The following is a 27,482-nucleotide window of genomic DNA, read 5'->3' as shown; positions in this document are numbered from 1 at the left end:
TCCTGTACCTTTAAATGGGCCTCTATCATTTAACTGCCCGAATCCTGCATCTGGATTCTGGTCTACCGTAGCTAATTCCTGAGCTCTAATCAGTGCCCGCCTATTTTTACTGCTCGTTTTCCTGGTCTTAATCTCTGCTCTATTTGCCAGTTTCAATCCTATCTAGCCAGGCTCACCACCACGACTCTCTGACTAGCTCTACCCTGACTTCCTCACTCTCTGCACATCCTAAGTACAGAGAATTGGAGATTAGTTACTCAATTGTTTGGTTCTTAGTTTTGAATGACTGCTAAATACCCCAAGATTTACTAGCAATCTACATCGTGAAGATAACTGCCCCAAGCACACTCTGTCAGATGACAAACTTGATGGTTTTAAGGAAGGACAGTGATACAATGACAAATGTAGTTATCGATTCTCTCACTCCCTATCAGCCAAAGGCATATTTTACTTTTTCCCCAGCCAATCAAACTCGTTGAAATCTGCCTAATGAGAACTTTGAAAAGCTTTATACTAGTGAGCCATCAGTATAAGGAAGCTCCAAAGAGCACAGACATTGGCTCCCAAGAGTTGCGTCAGGGAACTCCTGAGGGTGTCTCTTCAATGTTACTGCAATGCACACACACACCAAGCACGAGAAACAGAACAACGCCACCTTCCTGTCTTTAGAGCGGAAGCAGTTGTATAACGAGTGTCATCTAAGTTCTTCCTTAGCCTTTCTGGTTGTGGGAAGGATGGATGGAGAAACAATAAAGAAAAACACCTTTTCTTAGCTCAACAGAGTGACCTAATATGCATAATAAATGCTCAGATGATTAAAGTGAAAGGTATTTTTTCCCATTTAAAAATAACGATTGTTTTACGCTCGTAGTTATTGATAATCTCTAATAAAATATATTAGTCAAATTGGCCTAGAGGCATAAGCACTGGAATCGAATACATCTATGTCCTCCTACCCTGTCTGCCACTCACACAATCTCAAACTTGAATATGCATCGGAATCGCCTGGAGGGCTTGTTAAAACACACTGCTAGGCTCTCTCCCCGGAGTTTCAAATTCAGCAGGTATGGGCTGGACCTGAGTATTTGCTTTTCTAACATGTCTGGGATCTCGTCTTGAGAATCACTTTTCTTCCCCCCAACCCTCCTAGTAATTTTTGAAAGCCCCTCCAATGCTGTTTTGCCCCCACAATGGGCCATGCTGGAGGTCAACTGGCTACTGCCACTGGGGCTCCTCTCCGTATTCCCTCTAATGCCATTAGGGTTGTATAACTAACAGCCCCTCCCTAAGAGTTCCCAGGATGTGTCACTACTTTCAAGAGCCTAGAATTTGCTGACTCCTGCCAACTTACAGGCTGAAGACACTGATAAGTGTTAAATATACAGGGTTCGGCAGAAGTAAGGCCTGCTTGAGTGTGGTTGGTAGGGTAGTAATATGGGTGTAATAATTTATGGTTTTAATTTGAACATTTCACCTAAAATGTCAAACAGTGTGCTTGAGTGTGATATTGTTATGTTAGAGAATTACAAGCTTATGATTTTGTAATGAGGTTGCTATAATAAAATGGGGGCGTTATTTGTGCCGGATCCTGTATGTTAAGTGTTCTCAAAGGTCTTCCTATTCCCCTTTGCTCCACGGGCCAGAGGGCATTATGAGCTCATCTCCCACGAGCTTATTAGAGACGCAGAATCTCAGGGCCTACCCGAGGCCTACTGATTCAGAGTTTGAATTTTAGCAAGATCTTCAAGTAATGCATATCCTCAGCTCAGTTTGAGAAATGTTGCTCTAAGATATTCAGGGAATTCCCTTTAAGTACCTATTAGTGCAGCAATTACGATCCCATAACACCATCCCCACCATCTTGTCTGCAACTTCAAAAGAATTATGTAACTGGATTACTGGAAGACGCTTATGAGCTGTTAGTTACTCAGCATCTCGAAGTCTGAGGGAAGTCTGAAGAGCAATCTACAGCCACAGAAAGGAACCAACTCACTGTTACTTGCTGGTAAAGACTGGCTCCTTCCTTCATAAGCTATATTCTGTGTTCAAATGGCTGCATGCTATCAACTAACTCATTATTTCATTACTTATTAATGAAACCACTGGTTGTTTCATTGCCAATTTTGTGCAATGCACTGGAGGAGGTGGAAGTTAAACCCGTCAGGGCAGCACCAACAAAATTTCTTAAGCAGCACACTTTGTATAACAGAAGGAGCATTTTCTATACGCAAAGCTGTAGCTACTTCAAACTACAGGACAAGGGCATTGCAACGTAAAAATACAGAATCATTATTTTAGCTGAACAACATGCCACTTTTCTGGGATGCCATTTAAAAAGGGCCAGTTTGCCTGGGTAACATCAGGATTCTTTTCCATCAATTGTTTTGCTTTAGAAATGCACCCTGTCCAGAAGTCCACCACCAACTCAGGGGCCCAAATCCCCAGTCTCTGTAGCAAACTCACAGAAAGAAAAAGATCAGCTTTTTAAACCCACAGACCAACCCTGCCCCAGCACAGGACAGGGCGAGACGGCTGTGCTGATGCGTCTGGAACAGTGTGAGCAGAGAGAGGAAAGCAGAACTTCTTTGTTGGTAACAGGAGCCAAGATTCATTAGGTTGAGCTTGGACTAAAAACCTTAAACAAAAACCAAAAAACCCTGCTATGTGAGCACAGTTTTCATTGTTGCATCCAAGGCTCTTAATAGTCCTGTCTGGAGACAGGACTGCAAAAAGGCCCCGTACCACACCTGGCCACAGCTTGAGCACTGTGTTTTGAACAAAACAATAGGTAATTAGCCACCAATTCCCAAAGAATTCTCATAAAGATATATGTGACAGTTTTCTTTTGGGGTAGAAGGGAAAAAAAAACACCTAGCACTGATACTTCTGTCCTCTTATATTTAAAAGAAAAAAATAAGAAATTCAACAGAAAATACATATATTACCACCAATGGTCAAACTAAGATGCTCGAAGATGCACTGTAAGACTCAAAACAAAACAGACTACTACTCACAGTCCAGAATTCATAGGCTCACAACAAATTTGGCACGGAGAAGACAGAATTTCCACATGTAAGGGACTTTATTCCCCAATCATATGCTACAATTAAAGTGTCAGAGGCCTTTCCAGAGGAATGGGAGGGGAAAAATGGGACAAGGCTCACAACTTATAAGATGTCCTCACTAGTTTTAATAACCACATTGCCTAGGAAAAACTGATTCTTCAGCCAGTCAATATTTTTAAAACAAAAGTTTGAACAAGAAAAGGAAACTCATGAAAGGGGAAAGAATACTTCTCTAGGAGAGGCGTGCTGGGGCAGGTGCGACAGGAAAGAAGAAATGACAGCGATGGGCTAATCCAACTAACGAGCGGGTTAAGAGCTGAACCCACAACCCCGTCAGACACAGAAACCCGGACCAGGATCAGGGCCTCCCGGCCACGAGGCCTCCCGGCCAACCCTTAGAGCCCCACACAAGTCCGCTCCCATATGGAAAAGGTGAAAGCTAAAACGTGGCTGCAGAATCAGACAATGACTCAAAGCCTGAATTTGTTTTTTAAAAATGCTAACTATATTTTTCCAGTTTTACTGAGATATCATTGAAGCACACCATTGTAGAAGTTTCAGGTTGGAGTATAATGGTTTGACTTCCATATACAGTGAAATGATGACTGCTGTAAGTTTTATCACTAGGCAGCATCCATCATCTCATAAACATGGGGTTGGCCAGAATGGCTGTATGGTTTTTTCCCATAAAATTAAAGGTGCATTTTTCATTTTCACCACCAATAACCTCATTGATTTGTATATTTTGAGTATGTCGGCTACCTCCCACTATTGGCCTCTAGTGGGTGGAGGCCGGGAGTGCTGCTGAACATCTTCCAACGCATCAGATAGCCCCCAGCAAAGAGTTATTTGGCCAAAATGTCAATAGTACCAAGCAACTTCGCAAACCACTTTTGACACATTTGATCAGTCACAGCACCTTCTCCATACCCTGCACAAATCTATTTCTGCGTTTCAGTTGCATTTTTACCTTTTTGAAATAAGCGTAATATGCCAAAAACGTTGCATATATTTTTCCATCTTCAATATTAAAATGGCTGCTCAAAAATTCACTAATTTGTAAAGTTTTTTTTAATGCATGTTGATATGACAGCTGTCACAATACAACCTAACTTGTTTTGAATGACGTTAAAGACAACTAAACACTATTAGAGCCATCATACAGAAAAAACTACAACATTTTTGCCAACCGAATAAAAACAGAAAAAAATATTTTTTTCCTTGTGAAGAGAACTCTTCAGATATACTCTTAGTGTTAATTGCAGTCATCACACTGTACATACATCCCTAGTACTTCCTTATGACTAGAAGCTTGCACCTTTGGACCACTGTTTTCCCATCCCCCTGTCACTGGTAACCACAAATCTCATCCCTTTGTGCATGAGTTGCTTTTTTTTTTAAGGTTCTACAGGTGTAAATGAGATCATGCAGTACTTGTCACTGTCTCTGACTTATTTCACTTAGCACAATACTCTCAGTGTCCATCCTTGCTGTCACATGTGGCCAGATTTCTTCATTTTTGGTTTTGTTTTTTTTTTTTAATGGCTAAATAATATTTCATTTTACACACACACAACTTCTTTATTTATTCACTCATCTGTCGAAAGACACTTGGATTGTTTCAAAGCTTAAACTCTGTTCCCCTCTAGGCCTCCGTTACAAGCACGTGCTTCCACCTAACACGGCCTACCAACGCGGAACGCCGAGGAAGCGATGCGGAAGAGGCAGAGACCGTGAAGGACGAATGGGACAAAATACCGAAGACTGGTAACACTCTCTTCCACCTAACCATCAGTAGGAGCTTCTTCTCCACTGCTCCTACGTACACAACGACCATTCTAAAAAAGAAGTGTTTCTCAACATCTATGGTAACATTTTAAGTTGGTATTATGATTTCCATCTTGAAAGTGTTTTTAGGTATATCGCCTCACCTGAATCTTCACCATAACCCCACACGTAGGCAAAATGGAAATGCTACCTCCATTCCACAGATCAAGAAACTCCCCACACGAGGTGACATAACTTTTATCCAACATCTCAAAGCTTGTTTTTGTAGTGTGCGGTCCAAATAGGAACCAGGAGTTCTAACTTCAGCTGTAGTGGTCTCTATGCTGTGCCTCTTCAAGTGTGGGCCACAGAAGCAGCAAGGCATCGCCTGGGGGCGAGTCACAGGCACAGAAAAGCGGGAGGCACGTGGCTCTACAAGGGTGCCTCTCTACGGGGATAACTCTCTCTGGACTGGGAGCCCCCAATTTCTCTTACCCATGCAGCCGTCATCATCTAGAAACATTTTAGATTTCAGCACACGCTTTCGTTTTCTTTTGTTTTCTCCGTCTACGATCTAAAAGGTCAGAGGTTATAACATTAAGGTGACCAATAAAACCAGAGAAAAATAAACTTTTTAATTTATAACAATCAACCTCCAATACCCTGTGACGATAAAAACAGCTGAATGAGGAATTTACACGTCTCCTTTGGGAGGACCAGTCTACCCCCACAGCTAAGGTGTGCTCAGTGTATGTGCAGGCTTGCATGTCATTGTTGATGAGAAAAGTAACATGTTGAGCAAAAACCTGTGCTTACTCAGCAACATACTTCGGGTGAGCAGTGCAGGCACCATGGGTTAAAAAGACCAACAGGACAAGAACCTCAGTGGAGAAGAGAGGCAAGGAAAGCAGACCCCTGTGATAAGGGCTTTACTGGAGGGCCAAGGCAGGTGTAATGGGAGCACACAGGGAAGGGCCCTAAACCAGACCAGAGGTTTCCAGGGCATCTGCCCTTGCTGTAGATATTTGCTTTCAGCCTTGACACTGCAACATTATGTCCATCTCATTTAGTCTCAGACTGACATTACTTTCCTTTTATTGCCACTGGTCTTTAATCCCATCTGCTCTTTGGCTAATGAAGGAATCAACACAAAATTTAAATGACAGTCTTAATACAATGAATTCAGGAAAAATGATTCTTATAAAGGAAAAAGAAACTTGTCAGCACCCATCTTCTCAACTCCTTATGTTCTGCCCTAACAGATATAGACAAGATGTAGCTAAAGATCACTCAAAACGAATTTCTCAATTTGTTGCCAGCTTTTCTCCTCCAGCTCTTTTCCGAAGAGTAACTAACATGCGTAAGTTGTTTGTTTTATGTCTTTCACACACCGCTCTGATGCAGGCAAGACGTCATTTTGCACAATTCCAAGAGGAATCAGGTAGCAGAATAGGCTCCCAGGATGCACCTCTGCCACCTTCCTGAAACTGACCTACAGCTGAAATCTCACTTCAGGTGAGAAGATAAGGAGTGTCCATTCTTACGACCTACAGGAGAGCAGAATGAGACAAGAGCCATCTACTGGCATTTGTGACACATACGGCAGAGAACAGATTTAACAGTGGTGTTAGGTCCTTGGGTGAAGGGAACACATGGAAAGGCAACCATCCCGGGAAAGCCGTACCTTGACAGAAGGAGGCTCCGGTTCAGTCTTCGGTGCCGGGTCAGGAGGTGGAGACGCAGGGGGCGGTGGGGACGGTGACACAGCTTCATAAGTCCCGGGCGAATCTGGTAGGACTGCAATTATGAAACGGGCTTAGGTAAGAGAGCTGCGGCAGCGCTGTGTGGTACATCGCCTTCTCCCCCGGCTCTCTACGTTTCCACGTCCAGCAGAGGACATTTTGTAGGCAGTAATCCGTGACCACCAAGGACCCTACCGTTATATATATCTCCACACATATATAATATATACAGCTTATTAACTTTATACAAAAAAATTAGAGAATTAAGAATTACTAGAGCTAGAATGTGCCTTAGAGATTATCTTAGCTAAACCCTGTATTTTACAGATAAGTTAGGACACGAAATTGTTTTGTAAGTACCCACCAATCACCCACCATGGGTCACATACATCACTTACACTGTTTCTCTTTATTCTCACAACAACCCTAAGAGACACACATTATTCACAAATTAGAACTGAGTAACCAGAGGTCCAGAGAGGCTAACTTGACAAGGTCAGAGCATGCGGTTGAGGCAGAAGGTTTTAAACCCCAGTCAGTCTGCTTCCTCAGCCTCACTACTCCAACTGTCCCGTGCTCCCTTACCGTTCAGAACCAGACATTTTCTCTGAAGTCCAGTAAGTGGACATATCTAAGAGTATACCAAATGTTCTATGCCAGAGTCTTTGTGGCTGTGGTCTGAGGATTATGTGCAATCACCTGAGATGCTTGTCAAACTGGAACTTTCCAGCTACTATTAAGAGCATAAACTTTGGGGGGTGGGGAGATCATCTTTGAAATGACCATAATTACAGCTCCAACAACTAAGACCTGTTTAATATGTTGCATAGGAACTATTTCTAGTGATGGCCTCACTGTCGAGGCTTGTTTTGCTACACTGAGAACACCTTTAGGAAAGAAGCACTGCTATGGGTGTGGTATCACCAAGAAGACAGCATCACCAGAGCGATCCCATCATTTCTGTACAGTTCCATTAACAGTGGTCCTCAGGCCGGTGAGAGGGGGAGTGAAAATCCTCAGCTGACCTATTGCTTAATTACCACAAAGAAACTGCTGATCAAGGGACTGGGTGGCTGCTTAGCCACACCTGCTCCCTGAATCTCCTGGCTGCATTCAAATTCTTAGCACAAGTCTTGGATCTGAAACCCTCCCAATCGATTAGGTCAGTGTTAAAAATTATGACAGTGGAGGGTTCAAGGCCAAATGACCTAAAGAGGTGAAGCAGAACAAGAGCCAGGACGAAACAATAAATTATACATTCCAAGTAGGAAATGGGCCCCAAACCTTGTGAGCCCTGGGACACAAGAGACAGACACGTGACAAGAAAGTGGCCCATCTATTAACCCAGCCCGAGGGGGGGGGGGGGCCAGAACCTGACGGGCGCTTGAGCAAGCAAAAGTCCAACCACAGAACCAAGCACCCATTTTTCTCTGAGAGTACAGCTACTAAGAAAGCTGTGTCATAGTCGTGTTCCAGTGGAAGGAGGAAAGTTTATGCAGTGAGGAAGCCAAAGAAAAGGAATTCTGAGTACTCACAGTAATAAACGCAGGAGCACTTCCTCTACTTGCAGTTCTGTAACCACTTACGCAAGGAAAACACACCCTCCAAGGCGCCCCCTAAGACCCCTTCCTCCCGCACTGCATGGGACTGTGTGTTCATCCAGACCCCCCAGACGCCAAGCTCCACAGAGGCACGGGTGCCAGGGTGTCCTTGGCATTGAGCACACAGTAATAATTTTTTTTTTAAATAAAGGAAAAAATCATTTTCTGAGCTAAATTTGGGATGAGGGGCTTCTTGGTCAGTAAGATTGAGCATATACCTCCCTGCCCACCCCCCAGAGAGAAACATTGTAATGACAAAGTAGTGTGATGTCGTAAATCCCTCCCCCCACACCAAGGAAGAGAACCGAAGAGGAACAAAGGGCTCTTACTAAGAAATTTCAACCAGTCCCCCAACGATGGGAGGCAGATGGAGAAAGTTGGCAAGAAGCATCAGTCAATTAGAAAAGTCAGATAGGAGAGGTTACTATCTGTTATAAAACCCATTTTATCTGATTTTTTAAGTTGTACATGGGTACTACTTTGTTTAAAATGTTTTTAAAAATGAAATGTTTTAAGAAAGAATAGGGGAAACAACTGCTTTTCTGGGCTTTACAAACATTAATCACTCATGCTCATAACAATCCCACAAAGCCATTATTACTGTCACTATTATTTCTGTTTTAAACAACTGAGGTTCATTCACAGAGATTAAAAACAAACAAACTTGCCCCCATTCATATGCTAGAATCCATGTCTGTCTGACTCTTTCTTATCAAGCTGTGCATCACCCTCAATACACTTTTAGTGACGGAAACACGTGGGTGCTTGCTGCACCGGTGTAATTCAAATGCAGGGTAGGGTAAAGGCAGGTTTACAGTTGTTTGCATGGGAAATAATACAACACTTCATAAATAATAATACAAGAATAAACTGTTTCCTGTACTCACAACTGTAAGCCTACTTCTGCCCCTCCCTGTACATTTGTTACAAATTTGCAATTCTACAGGCATAAATCACTCAAGTAGTGACACATCACTTACCTCAGGGAGCAGAACACCGCCGCTGTGGTAAAACTAATCCCAGCAAGGTAACCACGGTTTATCAGGGCTTTCTGGCAGAGATTAGTCATTAGAATTCCTGGAAATCATTCCGAGCGTCCCAGGAAATTTTTTTACTACCTATCTTAACCTTCATAAGGAGTCACTTACTTAACGTTTTGCATAAGCGGTCTGCAAGGACTGAGAATGTAACAAAAACTTAAACACATTGGTTAAACTATTTCTTCCTAGCGATGTAGATAGTTCTTAATGTTGCTTCTTTGGGGATCCAGCCTTGTCTTGCTTACAAAGAGAGTATGTACAGCATTGCTGAAGGTGCTTATGACTCTGCCAGGGAGGGGAGAAAGGGACAGTCTCCTCAGTAGAGATAAGGACGTGAAGTTGAAGGGCAGTGCCTGAGGGAAGGCACTGCAAATGCACTTGCTCCTGTTACTTACTGGACGACTCAACAGGAAAAGTGGGGGATGCGAAGAAAACCCAGTCTCTGTCAAGTGCTGTCCTGGCGCTTGTGACACGTCATCTTATTCGATGTTCATAAAAAGCCTACACCGTTTCTAGTAACATCCTCACTTTAGGGATGAGAAAACAAGGAATTGAAGAACTTAAGCAACCTGTCTAACGTGTCAGACAGAAAGTGGTGGAGGTAAGATTTAAACACTCTCTGTCTGACCCCAAAGGCCCTGCCATTTCCTCCGCTCCTGATGCTCATCTGCTAACTCTAAGCTTACGACGACACAGTAAACTGATAGCACATATTCGGTGTAACAGAAATAAAACAACAATATGTTAGAGACTGTAGAAAGGTTTAAAATAAAATCCCACTGGCTTTGAGACAAAGAAATTTAGGAGTAAAATGGCCAAGGTTTATAAATTTAGTCAGATGCCAAAAATTATCTTCGCCAGAGAGAAAATCTGCGAGCCTCTGCTCTCTATCATCTGTTCCTATAGGCTGTCCGTCTCCGCCACACTTCTTCTCACTCCTTTCCAAACTAAGTAAGCCCACTCACATTTCTAATCACGCCTGGGTGTGATCTGGGGGGCTCAGGGTCAGAATTTCAGAGAGTATTTCAAAAGGATGTAATGAGCGTTCAGTCAACCACAGTAACTCCTTGACGTGGAGCTGCCTCCTTTACTGACCACACCAGGCAGCTAGTGTCCCTTTTTAACGTACGTTAGGCTCATGGCTTCGAAGACTTTTTGCAGAATCTTCCCCAAGTTCTTTTCCTGGTTGGAAATAGGTAAGACTGTTCCAATTAACACGTATTCCTAAGTTATTTTCCCATGAGTCTGCAGAGAGTTGCCTCCATTTCTCAACTCTTAACTGGTCAGTATGTTCCTTGATGGTTGCTTCCTGAACACATTTGGGAAATTTTCCTTTAAAAGATGGGTAGAGGACCTAACAGACACTTCTCCACAAAGGACACACAGATGGCCAACAGACATAGGAAAAGATGCTCAACAGCGTTAATCATCAGAGAAATGCAAATTAAAACCACGAGATACCACCTCAACACCTGTCAGAATGGTTATCATCCACCAACAAACTTGCGCTGTTGGTGGGAATGCAGACTGGTGCAGCCGCTGTGGAAAACAGTATGGAGATTCTTCAAAAAACTAAAAATGGATCTGCCTTATGACCCAGTGATTCCACTCTGGGTATATATTCAAAGAAACCCAAAATATTACTAATTTGAAAGAATAGATGCACCCCTATAAGCAACCCAAATGCTCATCAATAGATGAGTGGATAAAAAAGTTGCCATACATCTCTACAATGGAATGTTACTCAGCCATAAAAAGTGAAATCTTAACATTTGCAACAGAATGGGTGGACCTGGAGGGCATTAGGCTGAGTGAAATAAGTCAGCCAAAGAAAGGCAAAGGCCATATGATTTCACTTGTATGTGGAATCTAAGGAGCAAAATAAATGGACAAATTAAACTGAAAACAGAGAGTTGGGAGGGCAGGCGGGGGTGGGGTCGGGTGAAAAAGGTGAAGGGGTAAATAACTACAAATTGGCAGTCACAAAATAGTCCTGGGGACGTAAAGTACAGCACAGGGAATAGGGTCAGTATCGTAACAACTATGCATGGGGCCAGCTGGGTACTTGAAATATCAGGGGGAACACTTTGTAAAGTATATTGCTGTCTGACCACTATGCTGTACACCCGAAACTAATACAAACGGATACTGAATGTAAACTAATTGAAAAAATAAAATTTTTTAAAAAATAAATAAATAAATAAAAGGTCTTCGACCATATATGTTAACAATCCTTATTTTCTTTCCCTTTGTGTGTTATTTTGGCAAATTACAAGAAAATTACAGTTCTGGTCAAAGCGCTACAGCGGATTTCAAACAGAAACAGGTGCTCTGTGGGTCTCTGTGCCAGGACTCCTAGCGTCGTCGTGACCCGTAACAAATCGCTACTCAGCTCTCCGAGCATCGTAGTAAGAACTGATGTTTATGTTTCCCCCAAGTTCATATGTTGAAGCCCCAATCCCTAATGTGATGGTACCTGGAAGAGGGGATTTTGGAAAGTAGTTGAGTTATGAGAGTAGAGCCCACGTGGATGAGATTAGTGCCTTTATTAGAGACATGAGAAAGGAGATTTCTCTTCCTGCCACAGGAGGATAGAGCAAAACAAGGTGTCCTTCTGCAAACCAGGACAGGAGCTCTGACCAAGAACTGAATCAGCCAGTTCTTTGATTCTGGACTTCTCAGCCTTTAAAACTGTGGGGAATGAATTTCTGGTGTTTAAGCCACCCGATCTACGGTATTTTTGTTTCGGCAGCCTGAACTGCCAGATAATCCCACTGGCCAAAAAGTAACAGCAACGCCCACCTTCATCTTCACTGCTATCGGACTCGGGAAGTTTGACTCTTCTCCTCTTTCTCTTCACGCTTACAGTTTCTCTTGTCTCATCATCAGATAGCTCCACTCGCTTCCCCCTGCGGCCATCCAGGAAAAATTTAAGCATGTTACACAAAATAAAATTATAAGTATTCATAACTAACTCATGGGTCTTGCTTCATAACTCATGGTCTTAATTCCAGAGGATATAAAAGTCAAAGTAGGCTAATAAGGATTCTTCTTAAAGTTAACGGACCACAGATAAGTAGGTTATTTCATAGGGTGACCAGAATAAAAATGTTCTCTAGCTCTCTACGGACCATTGGAAAGCACTACCAGGTTATTGAGAATCTTTCTAAATTCTTACTTCCCTTATGGCCTTTCAATAATTCAACAAGAATTAAATAAGCAGCTACTCCCTACATATACGAGGCTCTTTGCTAAACACTAGGGATGTAAACATCAAGAAAATACTGTTCTTAAGGAGCTCTGACTAGAAAAACAGATAGAGACATTACTAACTATAATACAATGTGATAAATTTTACTGGACAAATGTTATGGGGCATGAGTTTTACTTGAAAACTTTAAAAGCTAAGTAGAAATTCATCAGATGGAAAAGGGATACATATTTTTTTTGGGGGGGATACATATTTTAAAGAGAAAAAACAATATGAGCAAAGTCATAGATATAAGACCTCGAGGTGATTCTAACGACCTCGTTTTATCAGTCACAGCACCTTCTCCATACACGGCACAAATGGTTTTTTGCATTTGTTACATTTTTACCTTTCTTGAAATAAAGCATAGTAAGCTGAAACTGTTGCATATTTTTTCCATTTTCAATATTAAAATGGCTATACAAAAATTCACCAATTTTGATAAATGCACACTAATGTGACAGCTGCCACAACACAACCTAACAAAATTGTTTCAAATGAAGTTAAAAACAACTAAGAGCTACTAGAACCATCTTAACAGAAAAAACCAAATGAACTTTTTGGCAAACCGAATAATTTATCAAGGGCCTATTGTGTGTTAGAGACATAATTTTTATCTTCGAGTCCTTTATTTCTTATGTAACTTTAACTATCAATCAACTTATTTTTCTACCTTAAACTACAAAAACATAAATTAAACCTAAAATAGGTAGAAGAAAATAATAAAGATAATAGCAGAAATCAATAAGAGAAAAAAACTAACAAAGCTAAAAGCCATTATTTCTGGGGAAAGGATTAATAAAATTAATAAGGCTTTGACAAGTGATAAAAAAAGACAAAAAAATATATTACCACTATTATTAATGAAAAAATGAAGGAATCTATAGTGGTAACTACAATACTCAAAGAATAAGGATGTAGTATGAACAACTTTAAGCCAATAAACTCAACAACATAGATAAAACAAATTCCTTTAAAAACACAACCAAACTCACCCAGAAAGAACAAGCTCTAGTCAAAGAAATAAAATTCATTTAAAAAAACCTTCCCAGAAAGAAAATTGCAGGCTCAGATTCACTTGTGAATTTTATCAAACTTTTAATAAAGAAATAATATATATCATACACAAATAGAACACAGTGGAGGAGTAAATTTCTCCCAACTAATTTTAAGGAGTTAGCATAACTCTGATACCAAAATGTGATTAATGTCACTGGAAAAGAAAATAACTGACTTCCGGTCAAGATGGAGGTGTATGTAAACACGCTTCACCTCCTTGCACAACTACAGCAAAAATTACAACTAGACTACAAAAAATATCATACAGATTCATCAGAAAATCAAGCTGAAAGGAAGTATGAACTCTAAGGATTTAAAGAAGCCACATTCATCCAGATGGGTAGGAGGGGTGGTGGTGCGGAGAGGCGCAGAGAGGTGGAATGGCCTGGAAGGGCAGAGACAAGGAATGGGCCGTCCCACATCCACGTGTAGTGGATAAAAATCGGGAGGTATACCTGGGGAGCAAGGAATCCCAGCCTCACACCAGACCACCCATCCCAGGGATCCAGCACCAGGAAGATAAGTCCCCATAACTTCTGGCTGTAAAACCAGTGGGGGTTGGGGCAGCAGAAGAAACTGTGGGATCTCAGAAGACTCCTCTTAAAGGGCCTGCTACGGACTCAGGATTTATGCAGACTCACCCCTTCTGGGATTCAGCACCAGGGCAATAGCTGGAAGGGCACCAGTGGCACACAGGGAGAAGCTGAAGTGACTGGCAATGAGATGAATGCTGGGAGACAGCATCCTCCCAGGCAAAATTCCAGATGCCAGGCAGCAGCACTGTCCCCTCTCCGACTGCCTCCCACAAAGGGCCACAGAACAGTGACACAGGTTGCCTCGCCCTGGCAATTACCTAAGGCTCCACCCAATACAACTTACAGGTGTACTTTTCTACAAGAGGCCATGCTACTAAGACAAGGAGTCAAAGCAGCTCTACCTACTACACAGAAACAAATGCAGGGAGGCTGCCAAATTGAGGAGACAAAGAAATATGGCCCAATTGAAAGAGCAGAACAAAACTCCAAAAAAGAACGAAATGAAATGGTGATAAACAACCTATCAGATGCAGAGTTCAAAACACTGGTTATCAAAATGCTCAAGAAACTCAGTGGGTACTTGAACAGCTTAAAAAAGACCCAGGCAGAAATGAAGGTTACATTACATGAAATAAAGAAAAATCTACAGGGAGCCAACAGCGGAGTGGATGAAGCCGAGAATCAAATCAATGATTTGGAACATAAGAAAGGAAAAGGCATTCAATCAGAACAGCAGGAAGAAAAAAGAATTAAAAAAAAAAATGAGGATAGGCTAAGGAGCCTCTGGAACATCTCCAAACATAACACATCCAAATCACAGGGGTGCCAGAAGAAGAGGAAGAGCAAGAAATTGAAAACTTATTTGAAAAAATAGTGAAAGAAAACTTCCCTAATTTAGTAAAGGAAACAAACATACAAGTCCAGGAAGCACAGAAAGTCCCAAACAAGTTGGGCCCAAAGAGGAACACACCAAGACACATCATAATTAAAATGCCAAAAGTTAAAGAAAAAAAATCTTAAAAGCAGCAAGAGAAAAACAGAGAGTTACCTACAGAGGAGCTCCCATAAGAATGTCAGCTGATTCCTCAAAACAAACTTGGCAAGCAGGAAGGGACTGGCCAGAAGTATTCAAAGTGATGAAAAGCAAGGACCTACAACCTAGATTACTCTATCCAGCAAAGCTATCATTTAGAATGGAAGGGAAGATTAAAGTGCTTCCCAGAGAAGGTAAAACTAAAGAAGTTATTCATCACAAAGCCATTTTTAAAAAGATTTTATTATTTATTTCTAGAGAGAGGGGAAGGGAGGGAGAAAGGGAGAGAAACATCAATGTGTGGTTGCCTCTTGCATGCCCCTTACTGGAGGACTTGGCCCACAACCCATGTGCTCTGACTGGGAATTGAACTGGCAACCCTTTGGTTTGCAGGCCAGCACTCAATCCACTGAGCCACACCAGCCAGGGCCACCAAGCCATTATTATATGAAATGTTAAAGGGAATTATATAAGAAAAAGATCAAAACTATGAACTTAAATTTAAATGCAATAAATTCACAACTATCAACAAATGAATCTAAAAAAACAAATTCAGCAAACAAGCAGAACAGAAACAGAATCATAGATGTGGAGCTGTTTTGGAGGGTTATCACATGGCAGGGGGAGGGGAGAACGAAGGGAAAGGTGCAGGGATTAAGAAGTACGAATTGGTAGGTCCAAAATAGACAGGGCAATGTTAAGAACAGTGTAGGAAATGGAGAAGCCAAAGAACTTTATATGCATGACCCACGGACGTGAACTAAGGGTGGAGGGACTGCTGGAGGGAATGGGGGTACCAGGCAAAGGGGGAAAATTTGGGACAACTGTAATAGTATAATCAATAAAATATAGTTAAAAAAAAGAATATAATGATCCATTGTCCTTGTAAATGAAGAGGTAAAAAATTCTTACATTAACAAATAGAATCTGGCAATATATAAAAAGAATAATATGTAGCAACCAATTGAGGGTTTGTCCCAGAATTCAAGGTTGGTTTAACATTTGAAAACAAATCAATGTAATTCACTACCCTAACTGAAACACTGTAATCATTTCCATAAATGCAGAAAAAGTATCTGCCAAAATTCAACACCTTCCTCCACCTGGTAAAAGGCATCTACTAAGACTACACAGTTAACACTACACTGAGTGCTGACATACTGAACGCATTCCTGGCAGTAACCACCAACAATGAGTGCTGTACCCACAGTCGGGACATTCTAATCCGTCCACATCTCAAGTTCCTAGGAGGTGAGCCCCACGGAGAGCCCTGACCCTCCGAAACGTCCGCGTTTTGTTGGCGTTCTGCTAGTAGAGCATCCCCAGCCTGGCCACAGAAGCCCAGTGTTTCTGGGCCTATCAGTGCTGACAGTGCCCTTTAGAATTTCTTTCAACAAACTAACTCCTACCAACTATGAGGTAGTGTCTCAAATTCCTGGATCCATTTTTAACAGCTTGTGTGCTTTTTATTTTCTTTTCTAATTACATTTTACCACTTGAAAAATAAACTCATTGATATAAAAAGAAAACAAAGAAGTTTTTCTTTTAAATTTGACTGGAAAGAGTAACCCTTCATTTGCAATTTGAAGGGAAAAACAGACACACAATCAGACACACTCATGCCATGTCCCCAAATTTAAAATGAAGTAAAGGAGAAAAGACAATCGATTTAGATCAATGGGGCCCAAAAACCTGACTTGGGGCTTGAAATGGTCTAAACGCAGACCGCAGTTCTGCTTCATTAGCTCTCAGCTGCTCCCCACACTCCGGTTATGTAGCCGTGTCCTGGGGCACTAAGGAGGACTTGGTGCTCCACTGAAAACTGCCTGCTGTCAGTGAGCCCAGACAGGCCTTCTCAGCCCCGGCAGAAACACTCTGCCCCCACAAGTGACAGCATTTTCCTACCTTTTTTTCTCCTGCTGCATCTTAACAGGCTCTGCTTTTTTGCTGGATTTCTTTAGGCCTGTAGGGGCTGCCAGCTTTGGTTCAGTGACAGACATTGGAGGTTGTTCCACAATTTTTTCTTCTTTCAGTGCTGGCTCTGAATCCAAATTGACTTTAAGTTTATCTACGAATAAAGTATAACAGAGGATGTATAATCCCATCGTGCAATATTCATCTATCATTCCTCTGACAGTCTATTAAGTGCCAGGGAATGTTAGGAACAGGGACTTAAGGGATTAAAAAAAACAGTCCCTGTCCTAACAGAGCTCATGGTCTAGTCAAAGAACATGTCTCCCCTCCCACCAGCGCTCTAGCTATAACTGTTTCCATTTCTGCCTCCTACTAATCCCTCGTAATGTCGCAGCCCCCACGGCAAATGAGAGCAAAGGCAAGGCTTAGGAAAAAAACAAATACGACTTTATGTGGTATACCATTCTTACTTGTCAGATGAGGAAACTAAGAGTAAGAATAATTAAAAGATGCTTCCCAGGAGTACACAGTTTACAAATAATGACAACATAAATTTGTACTAAGACCTTATTTTTCTATCTTTTTAAGTCTGGGTACTTTAATATCTACTACCTTAATGATATAATTGAAAGACTACTCTGGAGTCAGAGAAGTTCGGTTCAAATCCTACTTCATTCATTCTTTTATCTCAAAGTCAGTCTTCTCTGTAAAAACCAGAGTAATATTTACGAGATTACCATAAGGATTAAAAGAGATCAGTATGTGAGGTTGAGTGAAGTACCCGAGGAAACACTGAGAGGAAAAGAAGAGCCAGGACATGAACCTACATCAGTTTAATTCCTCCAAGCCCTTCCCGCTTCCCTATACCACACTGAAAACACAGTAACTACAGTGTAGGGCAACGGATGAAAACATTTAAGCAGAACGGGTCTTGCTATCTGAGAAATGATAGAAGAAATACATATAAATTATATGCTATACTCGGTGACAGTTTTTTTTTTTCAAAGAAGTCACACAATACTCTTAGAAAGCTGTAAACAGCACGAAGCTCTTCAATAAGTCGTTTTGGTTATATGTCATAAAGTAGCTTAAACCATCTACAGGACAGAAAAAAATGATTGCTATCTCAGTTTTTGGCTGTTACACAGAGCTTGGTATAACAGTTTATCAGGACATTACTTGAAAGAAAGATGATGGATAAAAGTGTAACATGCAATCTGTTTATGCTTTATCTTTTGAAAACTTAAATGGTAAGTCTGAGCGGTCGAGTCCACCAGCCGCGTGGTGGTATATACTCTCTTGCACTTTCACTACTGCTGTTCTCAAGTACCAGTACTTTTCAAACTTTCCCACCAAACTGTACGAGAGAGTAAACATGCATCTCCAAGGAATCCAGGGCTCAGTGAGTGAGCCAAAGAAAGTTCTCTGAGGTGCAGGTGTGTCTTTTTTTCTTTTTAATTAATTTATTTTTAGACAGAGGGGAAGGGAGGGAGAAAGAGAGGGAGAGAAACATCAATGTGTGGTTGCCTCTCACCTGCCACCTGCTGGGGACCTGGCCTGCAACCCAGGCATGTGCCCTGACTGGGAATGGAACTAGCCACCCGTTGGTTCACAGGCCGGCACTCTATGTAGTGAGCCACACCAGCCAGGGCTGTAGGTGTATCTTTAAGGTTTATGCAAATTCTGTACTCTATTACATAACTTATAACATTTTGTTAGCATGTTTCAAAATTACATCATTAGGAGGAAAAAACTTCCAAATATTTCCTACCTGCCTCATGGGTTAAGGAAAGAGAGACTATTATATCAAGTCTATCAATTTCAGAAAACTGATCTAAATTAAAATACCAGTGGTCAAACAGATTCAGCAATCAGAGTTTTATTCTCTATCTTGGTTTCACAGTATTTTGGAAACTCCAATTTCTACACATTAAACTACAATTGGCCAATTAGCTGGTAAGAGGTAGTTTATTGCAACAACTTCAAGCAACCGTTAAGGAAAATTTAATCACATTTTCTTGTTACCCGAATGATCAAGTTACAATACTTGTATCATCTGACTAATTAAAACTATCTCATTTTTATACTCAAGAAAATATGGAACCCCTTTTCAAGCAAAGAAAGATAACATGATGACTTCAACTATCACCAAATGCTCAATTTTTTAACATAAAAAGCACTAAAGTTTTTGTTATTGAGATATAATTCACACATCATAAAATTTACCCTGGTAAAGTGTTCAATTCAGTGGTTTTTACTTGTGTAACCATTACCAATATGCAATTTTAGACCATTTCCAGCACTCCCAGCCCTTGACAAGCAATAATCTACTTTCTGTCTCTATAGAGTTGCCTATTCGGGGCATTTTCTATAAACAGAATCTAACAATACATGACCTTTTGGTTTTGGCTTCTTTCCATTTCTCCTAATGTTTCAAGGTTCATCCCCGTTGTAGCGTGTACCAGCACTCCATTCTTTTTTGACTAAATAACATTCCATTGCGTGGATATACCACATTTGTTTATTCCACTTATCAGATGGTGGACCTTCAGCTTGTTTCCACTTTTTAGCTATTATCAATAATGCTGTTATGCACATTTGCATATATTTTAATTTCTTGAGTAGATACCTGGGAGTGCGTGCCTCTAAATTTAACTTTTTGTAGTACTGCCACACTTTTTTTAAAGTCAGCATCTCATTTTACATTCCCCACAGCAATGTATGAGGGTTCAACTTCTCCACATCCTTGCCAACGCTTGTTATTGTCCAGCATTAAGCTGTAAATGGTTCAAGACGCCATAATCACCTCTCTTCATCTCACTCTCAAGTTTCATTTCCATTGCAATGATCTTGTCTTGTGTTAAATATAATAAAAATATTCATAATTCAAGTCTAAACAGTTAGCCTTGAAAAAAACATGTTAAATAATCAACTTGGTAAGCCATTCTTTTTATTAGGTAAATATTTAATTCTTTTGTTTTACCCAGGTTTTCCTTCTCGGTCTGTTACATTCTACCATAACACCCTTTATTATCAGCCTAACGTTACAATCGTTAACTACTGCATTGCTTTTGTATTTGTTTCTCTGCCCATAGAATACAAGGGCCATGAGGGCAGCAACCCTGTTTACGTACATTTTCTCCAACAGCACCAACGCATAACAGTGCCTAGCATAGAGCAGGTGCTCAAGAAATATTTGCTAAATAACACATATGAATAGATAAGTGTACACTTCTGTAAAGTTTGATTCTACCACCCATTTCCAGGCCTTCCCGAAGCAGTACCATCATCTGCCATTTGCTTTTTTCTTAAAGAAGAAGCTGATTTTATTTTTTCTATAATTAGCAAATATTCATAGCTTACATACTTTAAAAATAATAATTCAGCCCTGGCTGGCGTGGCTCAGTGGACTGAGTGCCAGCCTGCGAACCAAAGGGTCGCAGGTTTGAGTCCCAATCAGGGCACATGCCTGGGTAGGGGGTGCACCAGAGGCAACCACACATTGATGTTTCTTTTCCTCTCTTTCTCCCTTCCTTCCCTGCTCTCTAAAAATAAATAAAATCTTTTAAAAATAACAATAATTCAAAATTTCACAGGTTTTTAAGGTTACAAATGCATTAAAAAAAAAAAAAAACACACATGAACCTCTTTGGAGTTGCCCAGAAACCACACAATCTGACTGGGTACAATGGAGCAGTACCAGCCACGCAAGTCAGTGACATTAGCATGGTCTATTTTCACAGAAGTAGGGAGCCCTCCTTGTTCACTGTGCTTGCAAGGATACAATCGTGTTTCCCAATAACCTGAAAGCATCAAACTTTCCACAGACTTTCAGAACACAAAAATGTTCTGATAGCTTTTACGGCAAATTAAAAACTATCGCTCTAACCCCTCCTCCAACCACCAACTTGACCATCACAGAAAAGCAGAATTCTGACTAATTTTGCTTGTAAAGGCACATAATAAAATGCCTCCCCACAAAATCTTTATGAAACTGATGCTCCAAGAAAGTGTGCTATAATTATCCTGCGGCTCCTACATTCTTCCTGGTATTCGGCCACATACCCTCAAGGAATGTTTACTTGATAGGAGAAGTATGAAAATATGTGACTATTGGTTCCTTGCATACAAAAGAATTCTTATTTAAATCTTTTTTTAAATAAATAGAGGAGATATTTTTTAGATGGCCAGCATTATCTGGGCACTTCTAATTCACACTGATGTCTAGTTCATTACTATGAGTAACCTGTAAAAATAACTAAGGAAAGGCCCTGGCTGGTGTGGCTCAGTGAATTGAGTGCCGGCCTGCAAACCAGAGGGTCGCCAGTTCCACTCCCAGTCAGTACACATGCCTGGGTTGTGGGCCAGGTCCCCGGTGGGAGGCGTGCAAGAGGCAACCACACACTGATGTTTCTCTCCCTCTCTTTCTCCTTCCCTTCTCCTTTCTCTATAAATAAATAAATAAAATCTTTTTTAAAAAGTCTTTTTTAAAATCTTTAAAGAAAGAAAGGCAAAAGCTTTGTTTTTTTGCAGCCCCTTGGGAGACGAGAATAATAACGATCACTGCAGGCAAACTGACCTCAGCATCCACGATATTAACCTCAACACTCTGCTGCTGAACCAGGCAGCCCGGCCTCCCTTCTGTTCTAATCCCCATTTTCAAGAACTCATTGAAACAAATATTCAATTCTCTTTTTAAGGCAGGAGGTAAAAATAGGAATAGTAAACTACACTCCAAGGGATCTAAGCTGAACCCAGACCACCCGTAAAATCCACTGCTCTGATTGGGTCCTTTCACCAATGTATTAATAATTTATGTCAGGGTTAAGGAGTGCTACACGGTGGTGTCCTAGATGGTAAAAATGAGACAAGGTGGCTTTCACTTCAGATATGTAGTAAGTTATTATAACAACATTCATGCATTAATAGTCAAAAGAAGGTAAAAACATGCTTACTCATAGCAGCTTTTCCAAAAAAATTGTTCATCACATTCCCTTTCCCTGGTACCTTGTTACCTGCTGAAGATGCCTAAAAGCACAGAAAAGAAAACACACAAGTTTTTTCTTAGTGTTTAGGCTGCTCTTCAAGTGGCGATCTCAAAAAACAGCCCTTCAACAGCAGAGCACACCGTCATGCCGGTTCGGTCTTTACGTAAGCGTGCCAAAATGTGTGGCAAAGACCGCATCCAGACCCGCTGGTATCGGATGTTAATCTCCCAAGTTTAGAGTCTCACAGTTCTTGATAAAATTATTATCCGTGAATATGTCTGAACTTTTCCTGAGTACATTTAAAAGCTACTTAGTTTGAGAGAATTAAAGCAGAGCAGAGGCAGTATGATAGATGATGGGGGAAACATCCAACTCATTACATCTGTAATCATCAGAAGCAAATCTGAGCGCTGGCTGCACCACTTAACAGCTCAAGGCTTGGTGCGAAGCATTATCAAAAGAAAAAGGACTATTTCAGAGAATATCAAGAATTAAAGCATTCAAACTGAAGTATAAAAATTAGACGTAAATATCAGAACTTTATATACTTAAACTACTACCACTGGAACTATTAATGCCTGTCCAGTTACCCATTCTGAGCTGAAAGGCGTATCTTTAAAGAAGACTTACATTTGTTACCTCTTTAACTTCTGTTTTGGATTCTTTGTTGGCCTCTTGGGTTTTAGAAGCAGCTTTAGAGGCAAACATTCCCATAATTCCTTTAGGTTGGTGGGAAATCTGTTTGGAGCTCGGCGGGCCATAACCATTGGTGGTCAACTCACTATTGGCTTGTGTCTCACTTGACACCTGAAGATCTGAGTGCTCAAGCTTTTCAGAAGATGAGTTTTCAGCAGAAGCTCTAGGGACTGCAGCCGCACACTGTATGGCACTAAACCTAAGGACAGAAGTGTTACATTAATGTCAATATCAAACCTTACTTTCAGACTCTCGCTTCTTCAATATAATACTTTCCAAGTCTAATACTATAAAAGAAGAAAACTATAGAACTACAACACATTTCAGAAATTATTTTGTGCAAAATTCTTACTCAGATAAACAAGTATCAGAGAGAAGTCAGGGACCTGCCCTAGGTTATATATCTATCAGTAGGAACAGAACTAGGACCGAAGAGCAAGGCTAGGATATGGACTCCACCACACCACACTGAATATCCTTGCTTGGAAAAAGCATCTTAATTCTACATAGGAAGAATACACCAAACAACGATAAAGATTAGTCATTTCACCATACACAGGAAACCAAATGGTGACCCTCTTGTTTTTAAATGTCTTCATCTTATAGGGCTAGATATGCAATAAGTATTGACTGAATCAAAATTAAGAGCTTTAAATATTAACAAATTTCCTGGCAACTCTCCTGGCCAGAGTGGATCATGGTTTAAAACTGGGAAGAAGCTGGGAACACAGACACTGGCTCCTATCATCTGTGGTCCTTAACAGTCATTTGTTACTAATTGCTAGTCATACCAACTAATAGCACCAGAAAAGCCAAGTGAAGAAATCTGGAACTGTATGCATGGATACTAAGGGAACACTCATTGCAGACATGCCTGTTTCACACAAAGCCATAAAAGAATCTTCCGCACTGTGAATGGATACCTGATCTAGCTTTCTCCAATGGCTATATTTAAAGCAAAGTTCCCAAACTCTTCCTAACAAAGAACATTTGCTTTCTCCCAGTCTTTTGCTTATTGGGCATACGTAAGAGCTCCTTGAAGGAACTCTTGTATTTTAGGTACCCAGTATAAGACCTGGCATATAAGGGCACCAGGAAATATATATTAAAAGAATGATTGTTTAAGCCACTGCAAAAGGCTTCTGGCTCTCCCGTCCTCAATGTATCCCCTCCACTTGAGGTGGGAGACAATGGAGATTAAGAAACGATGCAGTGAAAGCAATTACCTTAGGGATCACCTAGGCACAACTTCAAAATTGGCTGCTAGAATAACTGGCCGGAGAAAAAAATCCCTGATAAATCATTTAATTTCCTAAGTAACTTCAGACTGAATAGCCCCAAAGCTAGAATTTACAGCTCCAAAAATCTTCCACTGATTTATTGTGGTCCACATTAGAAAACCCTACATTAACACAAATACTTTGTGCATCAGAATTAAGAACAGACGGAAATCATTTCCTTTCACCCACCACTCTACCTCTCTGGCCTTGCAGTCTTTCCACGTACAAGGGAGAGAGCAATGTTTTATTTCATTGTCAACATCTCAAGTTGGCCCCAAGACAACTCTTTCTCCATTTGGTCTACATTCCACACCTCAGGGTCAGGACCAGGAATTGGCAATGAGGAAGAGACCACGCTAGGCTGGGAACGTGTCCGAAGAGAGAAGAATCTGCTCAATCCTAAAATTTCAACTTTCTTCCTGTCACAGCACTTCTTAAAAACACATGAAACAATGAGTCAGATCTCAGTTGGCCCATAATTCTCAGGACCAAATACAAACTTCTTTACTGGAGATAAATTCTTCACATTTTTACCAAGGCTACTTAAAGTATTTAAGTAAGTTTCATGAAAGTGTTTCCTATTACCACTTTTCTACTTGCCATGTTTATTTTAGAGGTCCCTGTGTAACTTTCGTTGTGAACCTTTGTGTCACTTTTATTGTTTGCTTACTTGCTAGATACAACAGGAGAAAAAAGTTTAGAGCTCGACACACCATGACTAGATTTTAATAGACTATTTTTGAAATATAATGACAAAATTTACATAAATGTATCAGTATTGTTTCCTGTAATCCTTGGGTAAGAAACCAGACCTATAAATTATTACTCTTTAGTTATATAATATTTATTTAACAAATATTTATATGCTTATTACACTCAAGGTTTTAATCTAAAGAAAAAAGAACGTAAGGTCTAACCTTAGTTCATTCAATTATTTACTGAATGTTTACCATCTGCCAGGTACCATTATGGATACAGAGTGTTAACAAAATAGACACGATCCCTATTCTCATGGAAATTACAGACACTGCGTTGGGAAATTGTGTATCTATGCGCCCTCTGTCAGTTATCTCATCTCCCCTGTATCTTCAACCACTTCCTCTTTATTGCTCTTTCCTAACAATACAAGTTCAAGGCACTCTCAACTTAAAAAATGCATGCATCTCGGCCTCCCGGTGCTTACCGCAGGGTGTGTTCTTACACTACCTGTACAGTAAGAGGAGGCAGAGTAAATCCGCCCCACATACACCTCAGCCCGGGCCCTTTGCCTAGTCTGTATTGTGAATGGGGGGACATGGAGTTAAAATTTTAAAAAAGTAATCATCTTGCCTTAAGACACAAACACTCCTTAGTTAGCTCCCTCTTTTTTCTCCATTTTATAGTCACATTTCCTGGAAATTTATCAGACCAGAATCTGACCACTCTATTGAAAATGCTCTTACCAAGGCCATCTCTAAATCCAAAGAACACTTCAGTTCCTATTTTACTTAGCTTCTCAGTCCCTCCTTCTTGAAACTTTCCTTAGCTTTTAGAACTCCACACACTCATGATTTTCCTCTTACCTCTGGCTGCTCCCTCTCGGGCCCCTATTCTTCTGCCCATCCTTTTAAAATGGTTATCACTTAATTAGTGCTTACTATGTGCCAAGCACGGTTCTAAGCACTTAACATACATTAATTCATTTAATGCTCTATAGCCCTGTGAGGTTGTTACTGTTTTCAGCTTCATTTCAGTGATGAGGAAACTGAAGTACAGAGAGGGTAATTTGCCCAAGGATACTCAGATAGTAATTATGACTCAGAATTTTACTTTCTGTCCTTTTTTTAAAAAAAAAAAGATTTTTTTTTATTTTTAGAGAGAGTGGAATAGAGCGAGAAAGAGAGGGAGATAAACATCAATGTGTAGTTACCTCTTGCACGCCCCCCTACTGGGGACCTGGCTCGCAACCCAAGTATGTGCCCTGACTGGGAATAGAACCAGCGACTGTTTGGTTTGCAGGCCAGCACTCAATCTATTGAGCCACACCAGCCAGGGCTACTTTATGTTCTTCTTTTATTCTAGACATTCCCTCTGTATGATTCTGTCTACCCAATTAATTACCTATTTTCTGTGATTCCAAAATCTCTGTCTTCCTCCCAGATAATGAGAGTATTAAGTAGACACTGGGCCACATTCACTCTATGGTGCGTGGCAGGTCATATGTACACATCAGATCTTGTTGAATGAATTGAAGTTATCTTGCTTAGTATCTGGTTCAAGTAGTAGGTGTTCAACATGTATCTGGGGAACTGACCTGAACCCTCAATACAACCTCACAAAGTAGGTATTATTACATCTAATTTAAAGTTGAAGAAACCAAATCTCAAAGAGTGTAAGTAATTTGTCCAAAGCCATGGGGTATTAAGCAGCAAAACCACAACTCAAGTCCAAGGCCATCAATACGAAAAAGCACATGCATTACAGTTTATCACTTCCCTGTGCTGTGAAGGATACCGAAAACGAACAAGGCCTGATCCTGGCTATGGAAGACCAACTGCTTTCAGATGGAAGGTGGAAGGATATCAAATTAGAAGTGGTCTTTTGAAGGACAGCATCTGAACTGGTTCTTAAAGGATGGGCAGAATTTAGACAAGCAGAGACTGGGATAAGAGAGTAATGAGGGGGCACGACAAACATTTCTGGTGGAAGGGACAGGATAAATACATGAGAAATAGATTTATGGGGAGTCCACTGGGGTTTTCAATATGGGTTGTGGCTGCTATTTTTCACCTTATGATGTACTAATAAAACCAGGCATGTGTCTTACTGCAAGATAAATGGGGTTTTACTAGACTTGGCACTCACTCTTAAGAGGCAGCCACTGTGTAAACATCTTACAAAATCAATTCGTAAAGAAGCCCACAAGGAACATTAAGGAGCTCACTTGCTGCAGTTCTGCAAGTTGCTTTTAAGGATGTCATAGTCGGTGTTGAACAGAGGCCCACTGTCCTTTAGCATGGCTTTCTGGATGCTGTACACATGGACGCTGGCAGTCACAGCTAGCTTGGACTTCACCGCTGCAAGTCAACAGGAAAAGCAGTCTGTTAATACACAAACTTCATACCATGTGGGCACTTTAACAAGAAACCCTTCTGCATTAAAACCATTTGCAATCTGTGGTGGTCCAAAAGCTCTAAAAGGCCAAACAGCCACGTATACAGTGTAACATCACCTCTTCTGTCTCCAACAGGGACATCATGACAGGGTCGGTGGTGATGAGTCAGCTCTAAGTACAGCAGCTGTGACGGTGTCACTCATCCAGGGGACACTCAGTAAATATTAATGAATGATTGATGATGGCTGTAATTTTTTTTCAGTCAGGGAAGATTCTTACACTCTAGTATATAACTGAGGAATAAGTAATTTTTATCTGAGAAGAATCACTTATGCCATTCAACTTTAGAGGAAGCAACTCTGTAACAAAATACTACTAACCAGATAAGTCTGCAGAGGAAAAACACATAGGAACATC

The 27,482-nt window shown here is 40.8% G+C and overlaps 1 protein-coding gene and 1 non-coding gene across 2 annotated transcripts in view; one reads left to right on the top strand and one right to left on the bottom strand.

The window, feature by feature from the left end:
- Positions 1-27,482, bottom strand: part of POLD3 (DNA polymerase delta 3, accessory subunit) — a 55,392-nt gene that overhangs the window by 7,915 nt on the left and 19,995 nt on the right. The window contains exons 5-11 of the mRNA XM_024572761.3: positions 26,895-27,027; positions 22,626-22,890; positions 21,963-22,035; positions 16,999-17,161; positions 12,018-12,124; positions 6,517-6,629; positions 5,328-5,406 (exon numbers count right to left, since the gene is read on the bottom strand). Of these exons, the coding sequence (XP_024428529.1) occupies positions 5,328-5,406; positions 6,517-6,629; positions 12,018-12,124; positions 16,999-17,161; positions 21,963-22,035; positions 22,626-22,890; positions 26,895-27,027 (933 nt within the window). The remainder of the gene's footprint in view (positions 1-5,327; positions 5,407-6,516; positions 6,630-12,017; positions 12,125-16,998; positions 17,162-21,962; positions 22,036-22,625; positions 22,891-26,894; positions 27,028-27,482) is intronic.
- On the top strand, positions 25,138-25,269 carry LOC112316133 (small nucleolar RNA SNORA51). Its single transcript, XR_002975971.1, has one exon. It is a non-coding gene; the product is annotated as a small nucleolar RNA SNORA51 (small nucleolar RNA).

The sequence above is a fragment of the Desmodus rotundus genome, chromosome 5 (assembly GCF_022682495.2).
Source record: "Desmodus rotundus isolate HL8 chromosome 5, HLdesRot8A.1, whole genome shotgun sequence".
NCBI classification, from domain to species: Eukaryota; Metazoa; Chordata; class Mammalia; order Chiroptera; family Phyllostomidae; genus Desmodus; species Desmodus rotundus.
Note: the sequence above shows the minus strand (reverse complement) of the source record. Positions and strands in the feature narration are given on the sequence as shown.